Below are 18,971 nucleotides of genomic sequence, written 5' to 3'. Positions count from 1 at the left end.
GACTTTTAATTTTCAGGCTACAAGGTGAGGGTATTTTTGCCCTTCTACTTAAACAAATGAAAACTTCCAAGGAAAAGATAATCCCTGTGGAAACTTTAGCCTTGCCCACAAGGAAGGAACTATCTATCAACAAGAAAATTCACATAGCGGGGCAAAAACCACGTCCTTTTCTGCTGAGCCGAGCTGAGAGCTGTGGGGCAGCAAACGCCTCCACCCGCTCCCGGATGCTGAGCCATGGTTTCTCTGCAGCACGAGGCTGGAGAAGCGCGAGGGGAATATCTGCATTTCTCCCCGATCAGTCACTGGAACTAGCATTATCACTGGAACAATGGGCTCAGCCCAGGCCTGCCTTGCCAGAGCGGCTCCGCTGCAGTGCTCCCGGATTTATTTTTGTCCGGACTTGGAGCGGGATGCGGAGATCAGGTGACGGTGCCCGAGGAGCGCTTGGCATCGCCTGTCCTGCTGCCGTGTGTGCACATGTCCATGAGAGTAATGAGCAGGCAGGGATGATGGCATGCGGCGTGGCTGCACTTTTGATACTGGATCCTTTTTTCTTGCCTGAGCCCACTCTGGTGACCAGCTCGTGGGAGAAGGGATGCTGTCTCAGCGCAGGGACCACTGATGCCCCCATTTGCCCTGGCTCATAGCTTTGCAACTCAGTCTAGGTAACCAAAAATAGTGGTTATTCTTCGGCACTGGGAGTAGGACCTGGAAACTAGTTTCTGATGGAATTGCGTCATGGGCATTAAGGGAGGTGACCAAGGTGACACGCAAAGGACTGTGTCAGAGCCAGGGAAGCTCAGCTTCCCAAGGACCACTGCAATGTTTCCATCTCTGAGCTTGCCTCCTTTCCATACAGTTTCCATACTAGGTTGTGTTTGAGCTGTAACTGAGAACCCAGTTTACTCCCAGTGCCCCCATGCTATCCCAGAAGAGCAGTCAGCCTGGCAGATGTGGCTGAGGTAACCTTCGAGTTGGCTGGTTTGGCAAGGTAGCCAAATCTTGGTAGTCTTGGACACCATGATAAGTTCTGAGGGTCACTGGGGCGCATCAAGGAAACTTGAGCTTCTTGGTGACTCCAGCAAGCACCAGGATACAGGCACTCGGGGCAGAAGCTGGTTTCATGGTCCTGCCCAGTCTGAGGGATGCTGGAATGGGGTATTTCCCCCCTGCTCCCTCTCAGTGCCACAGGGATGTGGTACATTCCCAGTGCGCAGTGGTCAGCTGTGCCACACAGACCAGGCTGGCTACCAGCGTTCAGAGCTGAACTTCCCAACCTTTGCCAGCCCTAGCAATCAAAAACAAACCAACCCCAAAATCTAGATCATGCCAGCCCTGGACTGTGACATGTTCAAAGCCTGGATCAGAGCCATCTATGAGCATAAACTAATCCTAGACTTGATGCAGTCCTGAGCAGGGATTTTTGAAGTCTACATCCCCCTAACCCCCAAATATCCTCCTCCAAAAGGACCCGGTGAAGCTGGCTACAGCAAGGAGCCAACCTCAGGCTGTGGCATCTGCGATGCTCTGGGTGAAAACATCCCCCAGCGATAAGGCTTGAGCTTGGCTCTCCAGAAGTGACATGATGATACCCACGGGGTTCAGGGACACCCCGCTGGCTGCCAGCATCCTTGCACACAAGAAACCAGCCTGGCTCCATCCCCAGCCTCAGCCTCAGCCAGGCCCCTTCTCAGAAACAAGTGTGGCCACTGCCAGCAGGTTCACCCCCTGCTTTCTCCACCAGCTGGAAACAATTTGTATCACTGGAGGTTTTTATTTCCCAGGAGGCTGTGAAGAGAGAGGAGCCTGGACTTAATCAAAGTCTGGGGAGTGCACAGGAGCAACTATGGCTAGAGGAAGTCACAGGCTTCTGTGCTGGAGAAGGGGCAAAGCTATGTTGGGGTCTGGGGCAACAGGGTGTGCAGAGGGCTGGGGGTTTGTTCAGTGAGCAGCACCACAGGAACATGAAGAACAAGACCTTAATTTTTCAGGTGTGGGATGAGGGGAGGGATCAGGGTGCTCTGCTGCAGCTGGGGATCAGGCAGTGCTAGAGGCATGTGTAGCATCACTCGATGTGCACAAGTGGCCCAGAGCCTTGTCGTGTGACTCAACGCACAGGTCCATCCTGACCTCCAAGGGAGCCAAGTGCTCTGTGGCAGAGGCTGGGGCTCACCATGATCCTGGGGGTATTAAAGCTGTGGTTTGCGAGTGGCACACTACGAATGTCACCCTCTGTGGATCAGGTCATCCTGCAAAGAATTCCCTTTTATATAAATCCCAGCACATGATGCGAGAGTGGAAGGAGCCTACCCTGCCCCAGCAGGTCATTTCAGGCTTGGCTGAGCCTCTTTCCTCTCGAAGGGATGCTTGCCAGCCTCTCGGAAATGGCACCGGTGTGCTCTGCAGCCCAGGCACAGCGCTGTCAGTCGAGGACCTGCTCTCTGCACCTCAGAGCAGCAAATCCCTCTTGCAGCAGGAGAAGAAGGATGGATGGCGTGGGAGCAGCTCCCTCTGCCAGCCCGGCGCCGTCCTCACCGAGCAGGAGGCAACGGTACCTGCTCCCACATGACAGAGTTCTCATGTGCAGCAGGGACACGGTGACAATCCCGGCCTCGCCTGCTGCTCCCTGTGGTTTCTGTGGCTTGTTGTCATGTGTACAACAGATGATTTGCGTTGACACTGGGCCTTCAGGGGATGCTTTATAGCTTGTGGCATATGGAAATCTATGGACACCTCTGGCAACAGTTGCATTGAGTCTAACACAGCTCCAAAGAACTGACCCTGCTGGTGCCTCCCAGCCGCGTTTCCCTGGATCACCGTGTTTGGATATCTCTGATGTTGAGATCAAAGAGCCTGTGTTCATCCACAGGACTGGAAACACCCAGTGGAAGGGATGCAGGCAGAAAGTACCGTCCTGTCTTGTACTCTCAGCATAACCCTTACATTGCTGTGTAGAGAAAGGACACAAACACACTCAGAAAAGTAAAATTGTGGGGAAGATTATCAAACTGTTCTGTTGGATGAAATTCTGCAGATATTCAACCCACAGGAGCTGACTGTGTTGCATGCAAGGTGCATCCAGGTAGGATTTTTACTGGGGTCCAGCACACCCCCCAGTCCCTGCACTGTCACAGTCAAGGCAACGTGTCTTTCTGGGTTTATTAGGGCAAATGTCAGGGATCTTGCAGCCTAACAATGTAAGGCAGCCAAGGCTGACAGGCCAGGGCTTCTCCTCTCACTCTGCTGGTGTGCCACTAACTGCGGTTGTCTCTAATTAAAAGTCAGTGATGTGCCTTTGCCAGCTGCAAGCAAGGTCCCCCAGGAGAGCCCCGGGTGAAGGCTGGGCAGCAGGGAAGGATGGGGTCATCCCTGGAGCCCAGCACACTCCCTGCAGAGCCACTGTCGGGCACCGCAGAGGAGCCAAGCATCCAGAAGAGTCTTCAAAAGGAGGAGCAAAATCAGAGCCAACCCTGCCGGAGACGTGGGGCAGCCAGAGGGTGCCCCAGCCCCTGAGCCATTGCACTGAGCTGGAGTGAAATGCTGTGTCCCAGCTTCAAAGTCACTTTCCAGGTGGCAACAGTGACTATCTGCTAACCACACGGCTCTGAGAGCTGGGGCTCTGCAGTGGAGGTAGCAAATCCCACGACAGACTCATGTGAGCTGGCAACACTCTGCCTCTCCCAGGGGAAATGAAGGGCCAGCTCGCTGCCAGGCACTTAAAATAAGACAAAAGTAAAAGCTGGATGATCTTTAGATGCGCAGTTTCCTGTTGGCTTGTTGACTGCTGACCTAACAGCTCCTTCGCCTTCCTTATGTCCATGTGAAGACAACTCAGTTTTTGTTCAGGTACGTAATAATGACTCCAAGCAAACTCATCCTGAGCAAAGCCAGGAGGAGTAGCCAGACGCCAGCACAAATGTATAATGTAAGTGACTCTGAAGTGACTTCACTTAGAAGTGCGTGTGCTCCTACTGCACGAGTTGCATCAATACAAACCTACAAACAACAGTAAGTTTTCACCGCAGGCACATCTTCATCCCAATCACGTCCTGCTCTCTCAGGCTGGGGCAAATAACATGACTTAGATTTTTTCATACCTGTACATGTCCTGGTTTGAAATCCATGGGCCAACGGGGTGTTAATTTTACGTCAGGAATGATGTCAGTAAAGAGCTTGATAGATGATGCTTCTGTCATGTGGAGAAGCAGGAGGTGGGAATAGAGACATCGGCTTATATCGCCTTAGAGGTTCCTACAGCGAGGTCTTGGGAGAGGGATAATGCTTTAGGAGAGGGTAACCTGCATGGCAGCTCCTTCAGTGGGACCCTCCCTTCAATGGGAGGGTCTGGAAGAGGCAGGACAGGCTGGTCTGTCTGCTGGGCACAGACATCTTCCAGGTATTCGAGAGCAGGCTTTGGAGAGTGGCTCGATGCTTTCAGCATGGTGCATCTCCCTGGGGAAATGGGGAGGATCACGCACAGATCCTCTCCCTGGCCCACAGCTGGGAAGGGCTTGCAGATGAAAAGCTCGTGGCTTGGGCTGGCTGCTCTCGGCAGGCTAATAATACCTCTGGGAGAGGGTCAGGTGGGGAGCAGCAAGGGCAGCTCCCATTACAGGCTGTCACACATCACCCTTGGCTGCCAGAGCCTTCAGAAAAGTTTTAGGATGTCTTGGAGGGGAGCTGGGTCGACAACCTGTCCTCCATCAGTGGGTTTCCAGGGGAGTCGATGGCAGCCAGCCACGAGCGGCTGTCCCCACCGTGGCGTGGAGCAACGCAATAAACACCAGCACAAGTCCTTGTCTCCTGTCCCTGTGCTGCATCCTCCATGTCACCACATTGTGCCCTGCCTCCCTGACCCAGCAGGACCTGGCTGCCTCTGGGCAGGCCACCATGCCGTCCCACCACAGCAAATGTCCCAGCAGAGAGGGTTTTTCTTGCTGAAAAGCTGCTTAGCAGCTTACGGAAACAATAAAAGTAGTATTATCTTCAATGGTGAGGCAGATGGTTTGGATGATTGGTTTGACTTTTAAGCTGGATTTGAGCTACAGATATTCTGATTTTTAACAATTTTTGGCTGGTCAGACTCCGGTGGCATAATCCCCAGATTCCTGCTCACCGTAAATCCAGTCCTTTCTGCGCTGGGGGGCTGTAGGATGGAGACCTGCCCTGGAGGGGGAGCATGAAAAGACCTGCATGGGAGGGAGCACCCAGGCACCCACCGCCTGGGCTGGCAACCACCCGACCTCACTGCCACCACCATGGCCACTGCTAGCCCTCTGTGTGCTGGTTGTCACCGCTGCCACCGTGGCCTTGCCACCTCGACCTTGCGGGGACGATGCCCCTCTCTGCTCCTCTCCAGCGTGGGTGGCAGCACTCTGCAAATCCATCGCTGGCAGGAGCCCAGGCCTGAGCTTCTCCCCCCACATTGTCTTTTTCAAAGGGATTTATTTAGTCTTTCTCCTAATTATCAGGAGCTGCGGACTTCCCCCTACCATCTGAGCGCTGTTACCAGCCCGCAGCGCTCCTCCTGCCGACACCGAGCGCCTGTTCTTGCCGTCGCCCCCACACCCGGCGTCATTATGGCACTGCCGTATGGAGCGCTCAGCGGGTGTCGTTCGCGTGCTGGGGCACGGCTGGGGACCTTCTCCATCCCTCCTGCAGTGGGGACCCTCGGCCACCCAGGACCTGCCCCAGGGATGTGGGGATCTGCCTTGCTCCAGGGCTTGCAAGCAGCTTCTGAGTCTTTTTGGGGTTGTCTCTGTATGTGTGTGTTTGGCCTGATGCAAGGCAAAGAAGGGGTTTGGGGATGAAATCCAGGGTCAGCCCCATTGGGGTTGGGGAAGGCTCCTCCGGAGGGCAGCTCCAGCCAAATGAAAGCCATCCCACGGGGGTTCATGGTTAACCCTGATGCTGAGGGACATGTATCACCCACCCAGGCACGGAGAATGGCCTCGAGTTATTAATTACCCGTCCCAAACCCACCAGCTGCCCCGCCTGAGAAAAGCCATCACACCCAGCACATCTTTTGTATTAGAATCATTTTTATTTAGCAAATCTCCAGAGCGTTAAAATAAAACTCCCATAAAACAAGGGTCATCTTCATGTTTACATTGGATTTGTAAACTGGGCAAGAGAGGAAGACTTCTACAGAGGTCAAAGATCACCCAAAATATCCCTTTAAGAGAAATAAGCATAGGTTTTCTGATCCAATCGTGAGCTTTGGTGCTGGTCAGCAGTCACCAGCAAAGCAGAGGGTACAGGAGGGAGGGAGGGAGCGATGGGGGTGAAGGATGCCAGAGGGGCTCTATGCAGTTCAGTTCAGTCCTGCATCCAGGAAAAATAATTTCCCTGCTTCACCCAGGTCATGAAACACCAGGGAAAAAAGAGTTTTAAGGAACGGGGTAGTTTGGGATCTGTTTGCGAGTGGCAGCACAGAGGCTGCAGGAAGGTGAACCTGGAAAGGGTGAGCTGTGGCTGAGCGCCGGCAGTGCCCAGTGGGTACCAGGGTGGAGAAAGCAGCTGCTGGCAGTGGGATGCAAAGCTGTTTCTCCCTGGCCACACACCGTGCAGCCGGGACGGTGAGTGGGGACGTGTCTCTGCAGCTGCGAAGGCTGCGAGCTCAGTGCCCGATCCCCAGCAGCCTTTCCCCTGCCAGTTCCCGCGGGGCCTGGCAAAGCACTGCCAGAGCTGCCAGGCTTATCTTTAGCTCTGTTCCCTCCCTCGCCCCCGCGCCCACCTCCTCGCCGTGCACCGCGTCCCCGGCCCCCACCAAAACATGCCGTTATATAAGCGCTCGAAGCAACCATCTGGGGCTGAGTCAGCCACGAACCCAAACGGACAGCAAGCCCACGAGGCGGGGATGCCAGCCCCCGGATGGCAGGCTTTTGGGGTCACCTCCCCTCAAACATCGTCCCCGAGTGCCCGGCACCCCCATCCCAGACCCCGCATGGGTGCTGCAGCCCCGCGAGCCGGGAGCCTGGAAGGGGGCAGCCCTGGGGGACAGGCGTCTTGCTTGGGGTCATCAGGTGGCGCTGGCAAAGAGGGGACGGCTTAATTATACGCTAATGAGGTATTGCCAAAATAAATATGCCAACTGTAGGAGAAGAGGAGGGGAAGCGTCAGCTGGCTGGGGAAGGGGTGTTGGTCTGCCAGCTCAGACACGGCTCCTCTTCCCTCTCCATCCACAACCCTGATATCTCATCAGAAACCCTTCAGCACATCTCCCTTTAAAGCAACACCACCGTACCCAGTTTGACTCCAGATTTGTTTATTTGGGGTTTTTATTTTCCCCAAAACCTGGGGTCAAGACAGGGGTCTCCTTCGCCTCCTTTAAACCACTGTTTTTCTCCAGGAGCAGTGTCGTGGCGAGCGTTTGCGACCTGAACTTTGCAGCGTTGTGCTGATTCACGACGGCTCGTCACCAAAACTGCCTAAAACTGACAGAAAAAGGGACGCTGACTCATGTGTTTGCCTTCCCCAAGCGGGGAGAAATGTGAAAGGTGAACAAAGTACTTAACGGGTGATAATTACATACAGCACTGAAAAATTCAATCCGTATTAATAAGCTGGCGTGTTGTTACTAATAAAGGCCTTTTACAATTTTAGAAAAAGAATAGTATTTAAGGTTTTTAACCTTGACAGTGACCTTTTAACAACAAGTGTAAGGAAACCCCTAATTTTGTCCCACTCACACTTATAAATCTGTGTTAAGGAGAAACTCCAGCCGCTGCCTTCCCTGTCTCCCCACAGGATGCTGGGGGACGGTTCCCCGGCAGTACCCCGTTATACAACGGGATGAAAACTGGCATGGGATGGGGTGGGATGTAGCACAAGGAGCCAGCGAACTGGCCTCGGTGGGAGAGCTCTCGGTGTTGCCATTCAGGGCAAACGGAGGGGGAGAGAGGAGTTGGAGAGAGTCCACCTTAATGCAAGATGAAAAAGCAAATTGCCAGCAAGAGAGCAGAGATGCTGCTCTGTTACTATGGTTACCCCCAGAGACAACCAAGCATCCCTGGGTATCACCCTGCGGTACCCGAGCTGCTCCCGGCCACCTCGGATGGCACTGGAGCAATTCAGGTGGGCAAGGGAACAAATTTGGAGGGGTTTGTAGGGTCTGAGCTTCTCAAAGCAGCCAGGAGGGAGGATGCATCCAAGCTGGGTGTAGGAGCAGCATCTCCAGTGGGGCCGGGCAAAGTTGCTGCCTCCACCCTTCTGAAATGTGGTGCATCACCTTAGCTCAGCTGGGGAGGATTTGTTAGGAGTCAGACCAATGCGGTGCCTTCCCTGTGAGGCACCGTGTTTTTGGCCGGTGAGACACAGCAAGCCCTGTGCCAGCACACACACCCGGGACGGGCAGCACAGCATGCAAACCCATGCCGGCTCCAGCCTGGTGGGAATCTAGAGCTAACAGAGGCTCACAGGCCCTCTGCCCGCTCTCTGCCCAGTCTGGAGGGGTCAGCGCACCCAGATTTTGGTGGTGGTGTGTTTGAGCCAAACCCATCCAAGCTGAGGAAAAGAAACCCTGCTTTTGGAGAGGCCAGAAACCTCTGCAGGGCATGGAGAGATGCCCCAGTCCCCTGAAGCCAAAAGGAAAGAGGCAGGAGGGCAGTCAGCAAGGGCTGGTGTAATGCTGAGCTTAGAGAAGGTTTTAGCATTCAAAGATGTCTTGAGTATTAAAAGCGGAGGTTGCCAGCTAAGAAACAGCCCCAACCTCAGCCCATCGGCTAGCGTCCCAGCTGCAAACACCCTGGCTGTGCCTGTGAGGCATAAGCAAGGTCCTTCCCTGCAGAGGCAGCTGCTGCCTTCCCATCCCTGCTGCTCCCAGCTGCCACTGCCACCCTTTAATTTAGCTCTAACCCCTGAAGATGAGGATGGTCAGAGTGGAAGTAAAGCAAGGACCGAACGTCCTGGTAGCACAATTCCCGTGGTGCCAGCATCAGCTCGGCTCCCCAGGGATTTCTGCTACAAGCAGCCACCGAGGGAGGAATCCTGGAGGCAGTGGAAACCATCCCCGGGGAGCTGCTGGCTCCTGAATCATTAAATGCTTCCACAAATGAAGCGATGGGTTTTGTAGTGCAAACTGCTGCACGACGAGTCATTGCTGCATGGCAAAGCAAACCCTGAGAGCAGAGGCACAAGAGCTTTGGGAAGCTGCTGCACAGGCTAGTGCTTGTCCCCAGGAGAGATGCTGGCAAGGACCTGCAAGAGCATCCCCTGCGTCCTCCCTGGCATTTTCCTTTCCAGGATCCAGCCCATGTTTTGGAGAAGAGCAGGAAGGTTTTCCCATCTCACCTCCTGTCTGCCTGTAACAGGCCATTACCTTCCCCAATGACCCCCACTCCTCTCCTCAGCAAAAGAAAAGCTTCCAGAAAAGCATCTGGTCCAGATTTAAAGGCATTAAGAGACAGAGATTGGTAGCTTGTTCTAATAGCTAATCATTATTAAAAGATAGCTCCTTATTTCCAAGATAGATTTGCCTGGCTTCAGCTTCCAGGAAGAGGTGGTTATTATGCCTTTCCCTGGTAGATTAAGTTACCTCTTTGTACCAGTCTATTCTCCCTGTGACAAATGTTGTAATCCAGTCACCTCTCAGTCTCCCCCTTTGATAAATTAAACAGGCTGTGCTCTTAAATCATGCTTAGCCCCAGCCCTATCTTTGGTGATTACAGTGAGTGGCTGGCAGTGATTTTTATTTTTAATGAGTAAAAAAATCCCTTATGGGGGAAGGGATGGAGCCAATGGGACCCAAGTGACCATCATCGGTGGGTGGAAGCTATCAGTCACCGGTCGCCTGTCCCTGTTTCAGACCCATGACCAGCCTGAGAAATGATGATGAATAATTTCTTCAGGTTATCTTGGTACATAAGCCCCGTTTCCTGCAGCAGACAGGTGCAAAAGCCAGGAGGAAAATCCAGGATAGCAAATCCAGGGGCTCTGTGTCCACTAGGCCATTAAACTCTCTGTAAATAGTGTCCCACACACTTGCTCTGCTTTCCTTCAGCCGTGACTCACCATTAAAGACATTTAAACTGTCACTTGGCCATGGTGTGGTGTCCCCTGAGGTCCCTGGAGGAGGTGATGCCTGTAGGAAATAGATCCTATAGCCCAAGGACAACCAAGGTCACTCTAGGAAGGTTTGTTGGGTCAGTCTTGGATGACTGGGCTCTTCCCGCCTGGGCTCCAGACCCGTTTTCCCATCTCCGGGCTCCCCGCATGGCTGAGCCGCCGCGATCTGGTCCCCTGGCGAAAGCCCAGCAGGGCAGTGCAGCGGAGCAAACGGTACCGACACACGGGGCTGCGCGGGGAGGGTGGGATCCTGCAGCCCCCCCGTCCTGCCGAGCCTCCCTGCAGCCCCTTCCCCAGCAGAGAGGAAAAATTATCCTCTTCTGCAAGGTAAAGATGGAAAATTTACATTTGGGGTTTCTGCTCCTACCTGGGGGCAGCAGGATGGATATTTGCTAAAAGGCTCCTAAAAAACATCTGCATTCGTGCCACTGGCCCCCAATCTTGCTCAAAGTTTGCTGCACATATGTATTAGATGACAACTGACAGCCTTGAAACCATACTTGAGGTTTGCTACAGGCAGACACTTCCCTGTGATCTTTAAATATACAGCATGACGCGAGATATTTTAAATAGATCAAAATACATTTATTACATATTTATATTATTTTCTCTAGTCTATTTATATCTTTTGGAGACTCTTATATATAATATATATAATATATTTAAAATAACATAAAATTGGCCAGTTTTGTCATCTGAAATACATTTTACAAATATATATATACATTGTCACATATATGTCAAATATATGTGCAATGAGACAGAGAAACACCAGAGGTGGAAAAGGTACAGATACTTTCATCGCATCCATCAGCTTCTCTATCGTTGCATGTCATCATCGCCCCAGCGAACGGACTCTGCATTTTATCCCTGGGAAACCAGTGCTCCCAGTTGCCAATCTGCCCGTGTGAACTGGTGCCGGGTCCCCAAATCACCTGGGCCCAAGCCTGGGGAAGCACCGGCGTGTGGTTTAGTGGGGGAGGGATGGAGGAAAGATGGTTCCCTCCAGGAGGGGGCAGCGGGACAGATGTGCACAGCTGGCAGGCACCAGGGCTCAGCGAGGTGACGGGTGGCATCGGGTCGGGCACCATCCCACATCCCCTCCCCGCTCGTAACGCGGCCGGATCCTGCCCTGCACCATCCCCCCGTGGCAGCATCCCTGAATTAGGGGGGTGGGAGAGCAGGATCCGGCCGGAGCGCCGGACCCGACTGCCACACAGTCGTTTTGGCGTGCGAGAAATGGTGATGGGGGACACTGGGGACTCTTTTGGTTGTCAGCATGAGAGGAAAGGAAAGCGCAGGAAGGTTTAAAAATAAACGTATTTGTTCTGCCTTATTAAAGATAGAAAAGGTGGCTCTGAATTCATCTCCTACAAAAGGTTTGAAGGTCAAGCAGGCACCGAATTGCAAAAGGTTAAGCGCTAAGTGATTGTCCCAGCCCTAAAAGACTAAGTGCACTAAATTCGGTTATGAGAAGCTAAGGCTCGTCCCGGCGGCTCCCGGCCCCGGGGACCCAGCGTCCAGCCGAGCGGGGACACTGCACGTCTGTCGGGGGCAGAGGATGCTCTTTCCAGCCAGTGGTTTTGGGGCGCAGGGATGCAGCCGCTTTCTGCTCCCACCGGTGCATCTTTTTGGGGTGAAGCCAAGCGGGAGCAGCAGCGGGTCCGGCCCCCAGTCCCCGGCCGGGGCAGCTGCTGCTGCCGGAGGCTGCCCTGAGCCCCGGCTGAGGGCAATCCCTACGAGATGCTGGCCAAGAGGATTAGCGGCTCTTTCCTTTCTCGGTCTCCCACCATCCTCCAAGGATCAAGTGTGATGCCGGAGTTAACTCCATGCATGGAGCGGCCTCAGCTTGGAGGAAATGGCCAGCAGCTGTTCTGGGGAGGGACACGTCCCCCGGCTCAGCCCTGAGCGCCCTTTTGCCAGGATCCCACTCCATCCCTGCTGTGACCAACACCAAAACCCACACCCTGAGAGCATCCCTGTGCCTTTCCAGCCCCTCCAGGGAACCCGAGCACCGAACAAACACCACTTTTTGGCTTTTTTCACCATTTCTTTCTTTTTTCCCCCCCTTTCTTTGACAATTCATGTGATCAAAACTACCCCTGGCCAGCCTTCCCAATGCTCCCTGATGGAGGAAAAAAGACCAGTAGCTCAGAGCGCTCACAGGTAGGCAAAAATAATATTTATACACTATGTACCGGCATGGTCCATAGGCAGAACGAGGACTATACAGTATATATATGACGACTCGCCAGAGCTAGATCCTCACTAGCGGGGTTCGGGGAAGGGGGTGCGTGAATGGGGGCTGGGGAGGGTCCGACCCCCCCTCGCCGTGCTGGCCACGGGCGCTCCCCAGCCCAGTTCACATCCTCCTACGCAGCAATTTAAAAATACATCTGTATATATTATTCTATTCTCCCAGGTAACACTGTACAATCATAGAAGTTTCTTTAAAAGCAATAATTTACTTAAAGACATCTCTATTTCTTTTTCATTTTTATACAAATATTTACTGTGATATATATATTTATAAAGAAATTAACCCTCTGAGAACCCTACAGCAGCAAGATGTGCACCTTTTTTTAATAATTATTATTTATTCAAAAGAACCTAAAACCACTTAAAAGCATTTTTTAAAAAAATAAATAAGTAGTGCGCACACAAAATCTCTCCATCCCCCACTCGACCCTTCCCACCCCCCAGATGCTATGGGGCAAAAAGCGAGTGGCAAAACCACCACCCCCCAGGACCGGCGATGGGATGGCATCTGCGTTCACTGCCTTAGAAACACAAATGTCATGGCCGGAGCTCAATGGCACATCCCTACGTGTCCCTGCTTCTGGGGACAGCCCATTTGGGGTACCCAGTGCCAAAACGGCTGCTCCCTCCCGGCGCTGCCCCTGGGGACGTTTTCTCCCTGTGGCTGGTTTTTAGGGGAAGAAAAAATAGAGTAGCCCCTTGGTGGGCAGCGGGGGATCGTGGTGATAGATGCTGGTAGGAACAGGGTGGGGAGGAAACTCTGCGGGGACGAAGTCGCGGTCCCCGTCCCGCAACCGGCTGGCGAGACGCGATGCTCGGGGGCACAGGGCAGCAAGGGGACACTGGGGCAGCCACTCCCCAGGGCCCTTTGCAAGAAGGAGATGGGGATGGGGACACAGGACAAATCCTGCCTCTGCCACTGATGTTTGGACACACCACAGCAAGTTGTAACCCCGGGACACAGCTTCCCTGATGTGAGCAGGGGCGAGAAAAGCACTGGGAGCCCGGCACAGCCGAAACACTGCTGGGGACCCTGCTCTCAAACCCTTCTCCCCAGGGCCAGGTGTTGCCAGGGCGCTGCAGCCAGGGTCAGGTGCAGGAAGCCTGTGGGTACCAAAGCCTTTCCCATGGCCACGGGGAGCAGGGAGCCGGATTTTGGCTCCCAGAGCACCAATGAGCATCACTGCCGGGATGAAGGGACCCGCAAGCTGCATCTTCCCGGCCCCTTCCCTCTGTGCGAAGGTGGGGAGCAGGGCAGGAGCAAAGGCTTTCTGTGCATGGGGTGGTTTGCCTTGTGCCATAGCAAAAGCTAAACCAGTGTGCCATCAAGGCTAGCCTAAAACGCAGCAGATGGTGGATGCGGGCGCTATCACGGGGGCAGAGCGAAGAGGATATTGCCCCAAGGGGAGGATGCAAGCAGGGTGCCGCGGAGGAGGGCTGGGGAGCGGGATGAGTTTGCATCTCTAAGGCACAATCCACCTTGAGGCTGGGACGCGGGGATGGGTTGAAGCACAAGACGGGGTGGTTTCCTCGACCGGCATCTGGTGTTTTCGGAAAAACATCTGCCTCTGAAGCCGGACTTGCCGGTGAACGGGGAATTCATAAATCCCAGCCTGGCATGGAGACGGCTCCTGTGCTAGAAGAAGCTCAACTCAACAAGATGACTTTCACATCAATTTCCATGTTTGAAATGATTTTTCAAGGGAGAAAATACCGAATTGGTTGGAAAAGTGGGAAAATGCCCAGATTTGAGAGTTTTCTGCTCTCCTTTTTGTGCTTTTCATTATTTCATCCTAGTTACAGTGAAACTTATGAATTCCCCATTGGAGATGTTGGGGGAGACCCAACATTTCAGCAGCTGATGCCCCAGACCCAGATTTTCCAGAAATTGGCTAATTACTGGGTTTACAGTGCTTCTTTCTATCACAGTCTGCCTTTTCCTTATTAGCTACTTTGCCAGTAATTATGCTACTTGCTTTCGCTGCCACGGACCTCCAGCCACTTATGTCTGTTTTCTGCCTATGATTGACTTCTAGCTCTTGCGTCTGTCCAGCAAGTCACCTCCTCAAAGGACCCCGGTGGCTTATTCATTCCCTTGTTCATTTTTAAAAAATACTGAATCACTTATTTCAGATTTAATATTATTATTATTATTGTTATTATTATTATTATTATTTTGGTAAACAGTCTCCCAAACGGTACGGTGAAAAAATTAAAAACCCTCTCGCCTCCCTCCCCCCTTTTTCCCCCAAATTAAAAAGAAGTACGTTAATGTTGCATGTTATTTCAAGTGTTGTTCTTGTGCAACTGAATCAGACCACCTGCCGGAAGGAGCAATTTTTTTGTTGTTGCTGCTCAGTTAAAAAATAAAAGGAAAAAAAAGAAAGAGAGAGAGAAAGATTTGTTTCCTGATATTTCCTCTTTTTGGATCTCGCAGTGCTCGGCTCCAAGAAAACACTGGCGTTTTCCCCGCGGGGAGAGCAGAGCCCCGCGGGGCCGTATGGGGCGAGCGCCTGCCCACGCCCCACAGACCCCCCTCTCTCTGTCTGTCCGTCCTTCTGTCCATCCCCCCAGAGCCATCGGCCCTGCTGCGGGGCGCCGGGCGCGGGAGATGCGCCGTGGCCTGCCGCCGTCCCCTCCTGCAGACCGCTCAGTGGTTATTGCAATGAAACTGAAAACTATGAATGATACTAATTTCTCAAGCATTCCTATGGCACTTGCATTGTTCTGCATAATTTGAGCGGGTTGTAGGGGAAGAGATTAGAGGAGGAAAAAAATACCCTCGGAAAAGTCAGTGGAAGGACCAAGAGTCATATTTCCGACTCCCTCCTGTACGACCTCTGATCCAACGCTATGGTAGCTTGAAGCCTATCAAACTCGTGCCTGTTGTCTGGGCTTAGGTCCTCCAAACCCCGGCTGTCATCGTCTTCCTCTTCCTCATCGCGGCTCATGAAGGCCAGCTCATTCTCATAGCAGAAGGAGTTGGTGCTGGGCAGCAAGAATTTGTTCTCCACCAAGTCCTTGGCGCTGCATCGGGGGGTGGATGGAACCTCGTAGGTTTTGTGGAAGTGGGAATAGTCTACTTTGTACTGGTTTTTCTCCTCAAACAAGACGGGCTCGAAGCGGTGGCCCCAGAGGATCTCACTGGCCAGGTAGGAGCTCCGAGCTTGCGTCGTCATAGCGGTGGCTTCTACCATGCCTTCCAGGATGACCACGATCTCAAAGTCATCTGTCTCCAAGTCCTGGCGGCTGATCCCAAACAAGGGGCTGTCTTCGTTGATCTCATGGAGGATGGTGATGGGAGACACCAAGAAGATACGGTCCAAGCCTTTATCAAACCCCACGTCGATGTCTATTTGGTCGAGCGGTATGTACTCCCCTTCTTCTGTGATCCTGGGCTTAATTAGCTGAGCTCGCACGTGGGCTTCTACTATGTGGCTTTTTCGGAGGTTCCCAACTCTCCACATCAGGCAGAGTTTTCCATCTCTCATTGCCACTACTGCATTATGGCTGAAAAGTAATGTCTGGGCCCGTTTTTTGGGCCTGGCCATCTTTGCCATTATTGCACCAATCATGAAAGAGTCAATTATACACCCCACGATGGACTGAACCACCACCATGAAGACCGCAAGCGGGCACTCCTCTGTCACGCAGCGGAAGCCGTAACCAATAGTCGTTTGGGTCTCAATGGAGAACAGAAAAGCAGCCACAAAGCCATTGACCTGCAGAACGCAAGGCTTGAAGGTATCGTCTCCACCTGGGTTTTCTAGGTCTCCGTGAATGAGTGCAATTAGCCAGAAAATCAGCCCAAACAATAACCAGGACACCAGAAATGCCAGGGAAAAGAGCAAGAGCATATACCTCCAGCGGATGTCAACGCACGTGGTGAACATGTCTGCAATATACCTCTGCGGTTTGTCATCCATGTTGGTAAACTCCACATTGCACTGACCATTCTTCTTTACAAACCTGTTCCTGCATTTCCTCCTGGTATGGATTTTCCCATTGCCAAAGCCGTTGATACCTGGCATGGTGGTCAACCTCAGCCCGTCTTCCTCGGAGGACACGATGCTGTAAGGGTTGACTCTGCCTGTAGTCATCCCTGAGTCAAGCCCACAGTGAAGGTGAAGGGTCTTGCGACTCCCAGTGTCCCCCTGGCCCACCCCTGCCCACCCCCCAAACTCTGTTGCAGTGGAAGAGAAGTCCCAAGCTTCCACGTCTTGGCTGCCACGTCACCACGTGGATCCTGTGAGAGGCTCTGCAATGAGAAAACAAAGACACGGCCATTACCTCTCATGGCAAAGTGTCCCAAGGGGGTGTTTGGCCATGGGTCTGGTGGGGTGGGTGGCTGCATGTTGAGCAAGGGCCTCCCCCAACAGCCCTTACTCTCCCTCCTATGCCAGGCTGTTCCTAAAACCCCACACAAGGAAGGAAGAAGGTCTTAGAGCTTGTTCTTTTGTACTACAAAGCGAGTGAGCAAACCTTGCCGGGGAGATGTGGCATTTCTGGGAACTCCAACAACACCAGCAGATGAAAAACCTTGAGTAGCACTGAAGTCTCTGCCCTTTGCTTTTCTCATGAGCTCTGCTGTCAGAGTGGGGTCAGGCTGCTGGAGAGAAAAGCAGAGCGGCCAAGCTGCTCTCCTTAGCACTGAGATATTAATAAAGGTATGCCTGAAAGCAGCTCCATCAGTTCACATTGCCTGTGCCAGATGGACCGCTGCCCAGCACATCACAGCAGCAGTCGCCTGACCTCCCAAGCACCAGCTCTTCTGGGGTCAAGAGAAACCACAGGGAGATGTGGATTTAACCTCCATCCCCCCAGCCCCGCGGTGGGAGAGAACATGGCCAACATGCAGCCGATTGGAGAAGGCCCAGGGAAGGCACTTGCTCGGGGTAGATGTCCTGAGGAGCAACTTTCCCAACACATCCATTGGGACATGGAGCCATCTACGGTCACAGATGGGTTTTGCTGGCCAAGACTTATGAAGGGACAACTGCCACGGGGGAACTGTTTTGATCCCTTCTGGAGGGCTCAGCTGCAGGGTCAGGGACCTGCGCTCAGCTTGGCCTGGGAGAGAGGTGGGAGCAGCATGGACATGGGCAAGGCGGCCCAAGTTGGGTGGGCTCCCCGGTGCCTCTGCGATGGCATGTGGGGCTACATCAGGCAGTGGGCAGAACTGTGGAGAAGCCATGTGGAATATCCCAAGCACCCCAAAAAGATGGCACTGCAGTAGCGCTCCCCAAACCACCCCTTGCCACAGCTCGTCCTGTTCTTTAGCAACATGGGAGTGTCACTGGGGTGAAACCACCCTTCTGGCAATGAGACCTGCATGGGGCAGCAATGTGGTCGGGGAGCGGGTGCAGAGCCCCCCACAACACCCCATCCCCCCAGCGCAGAGGTGCCCGGCTGATGCCTAGAGGCGCAGGCGAACCCGCCAGGCTGTACGTGCTGTGTCGGATCCGCTGGCCCGATCGATGCGGTCGATTCCTGCAATCAGCTCGAGTGCCCGGGGACACACTGGGACAAGCACACCTTTTCCATGACACGGTGGCCAGGGCCAGCAGCGCCGGGAAGCATTGCCAGGCACAGCCTGCCTGGGGCTGCATCAGCGCGGCTAGCAACGATATGCTGGTTTGCCTTTTACAGAAATTCACCCCAAATCCAGCCTGGGACTTGGTGATCCCCACAGAATCCCAGCACCCCAAGAAGGAGAACTAACAACCTGCCCAAACATCCCAGGTGCTGGAAACGGAGCCACGCGTGGCACCATTTTATACACAAAATAATGTATTTCCACCTGCTGCAACCCAGGCACAACCATTTTTTATCCCAAAAGCTGATTTTTCAAGGACCGTGGTTATTTGTTGGTGTGTCAGCAGACCAAGCGATTGCTTGCACCCGGCTGGGGCAGTCAGCACTAGATTCTCTCCCCCGTTACAGCCACGGGGCACAAATAGGCACAAACAGTTACTATTTACAACCTCATAGTCACTGGAAGTCAAATGGGACCAAAGTGGCTTTGCAGAGCTGACGTGCCAGGCTGGCTGCAGGCTTGCACTGCCAAACTCCAGCCTGGTCACCCATCCCGAGCCTTCTTCCTGACCACACTGGCTACAGTCATTAACGCTTTCTCTCCTCTTTTTTAATGAAAGCTGAGAATCTGGAGCCAGAAAAGGCTGCTTCTCCATCACCCGTCCGGCTCGTCCCAGGGGAGTATGCCGAGTGCTTTTGCCATAGGATGAATTTACTGTTGGGTTGTTGTTTGTTGTTTTTGTTTTTGTTTTTTTTAATTAATTCTAGATGCATTTGAGAAGTGAACAAAATGCAATGAGCTCCCAGTGACCTGCGAGAGGATTAGCTGGGGTCTGGATTAACTGTGCTGGGAGGGGAGATGTGCCCGGGTGACTGCAGAGGCAGCAGCGCTGCCCTCACGCAGGGGTGACGCTCCCGGGGACCCTCGGGCTCCCCAGTCACCACCACCACTCCCCTCCACCTTCCCCCCTTTCCCCCTTCCCTCCTTCCTTCCCTCCCTCCTTTCTGGCTTTCTCTGTTTCTTCATTTTTCTTTTCTTTTCTTTTTTTCTTTTCTTTTCTTTTCTTTTCTTTTCTTTGCTTTTCTTTGCTTTTCTTTGCTTTTCTTTGCTT

General features: G+C 53.1%; 2 protein-coding genes across 2 annotated transcripts in view; both read right to left on the bottom strand.

The window, feature by feature from the left end:
• The window catches only part of PDAP1 (PDGFA associated protein 1), a 145,291-nt gene that overhangs the window by 68,016 nt on the left and 58,304 nt on the right, over positions 1-18,971 (bottom strand). The gene's annotated exons all lie outside the window — the stretch shown is intronic.
• KCNJ12 (potassium inwardly rectifying channel subfamily J member 12) overlaps positions 10,629-18,971 on the bottom strand; it is a 37,065-nt gene continuing 28,722 nt past the window's right edge. Inside the window, exon 2 of the mRNA XM_064461510.1 lies at positions 10,629-16,582. Within this exon, the coding sequence (XP_064317580.1) occupies positions 15,135-16,424 (1,290 nt within the window). The 5' untranslated portion in view covers positions 16,425-16,582 and the 3' untranslated portion in view covers positions 10,629-15,134. The remainder of the gene's footprint in view (positions 16,583-18,971) is intronic.

Source organism: Phalacrocorax carbo, chromosome 10 (genome assembly GCF_963921805.1).
Source record: "Phalacrocorax carbo chromosome 10, bPhaCar2.1, whole genome shotgun sequence".
Taxonomy (NCBI): domain Eukaryota; kingdom Metazoa; phylum Chordata; class Aves; order Suliformes; family Phalacrocoracidae; genus Phalacrocorax; species Phalacrocorax carbo.
The sequence above is the reverse complement of the archived record's forward strand: the minus strand, read 5'-3'. Positions and strand labels throughout refer to the sequence as shown.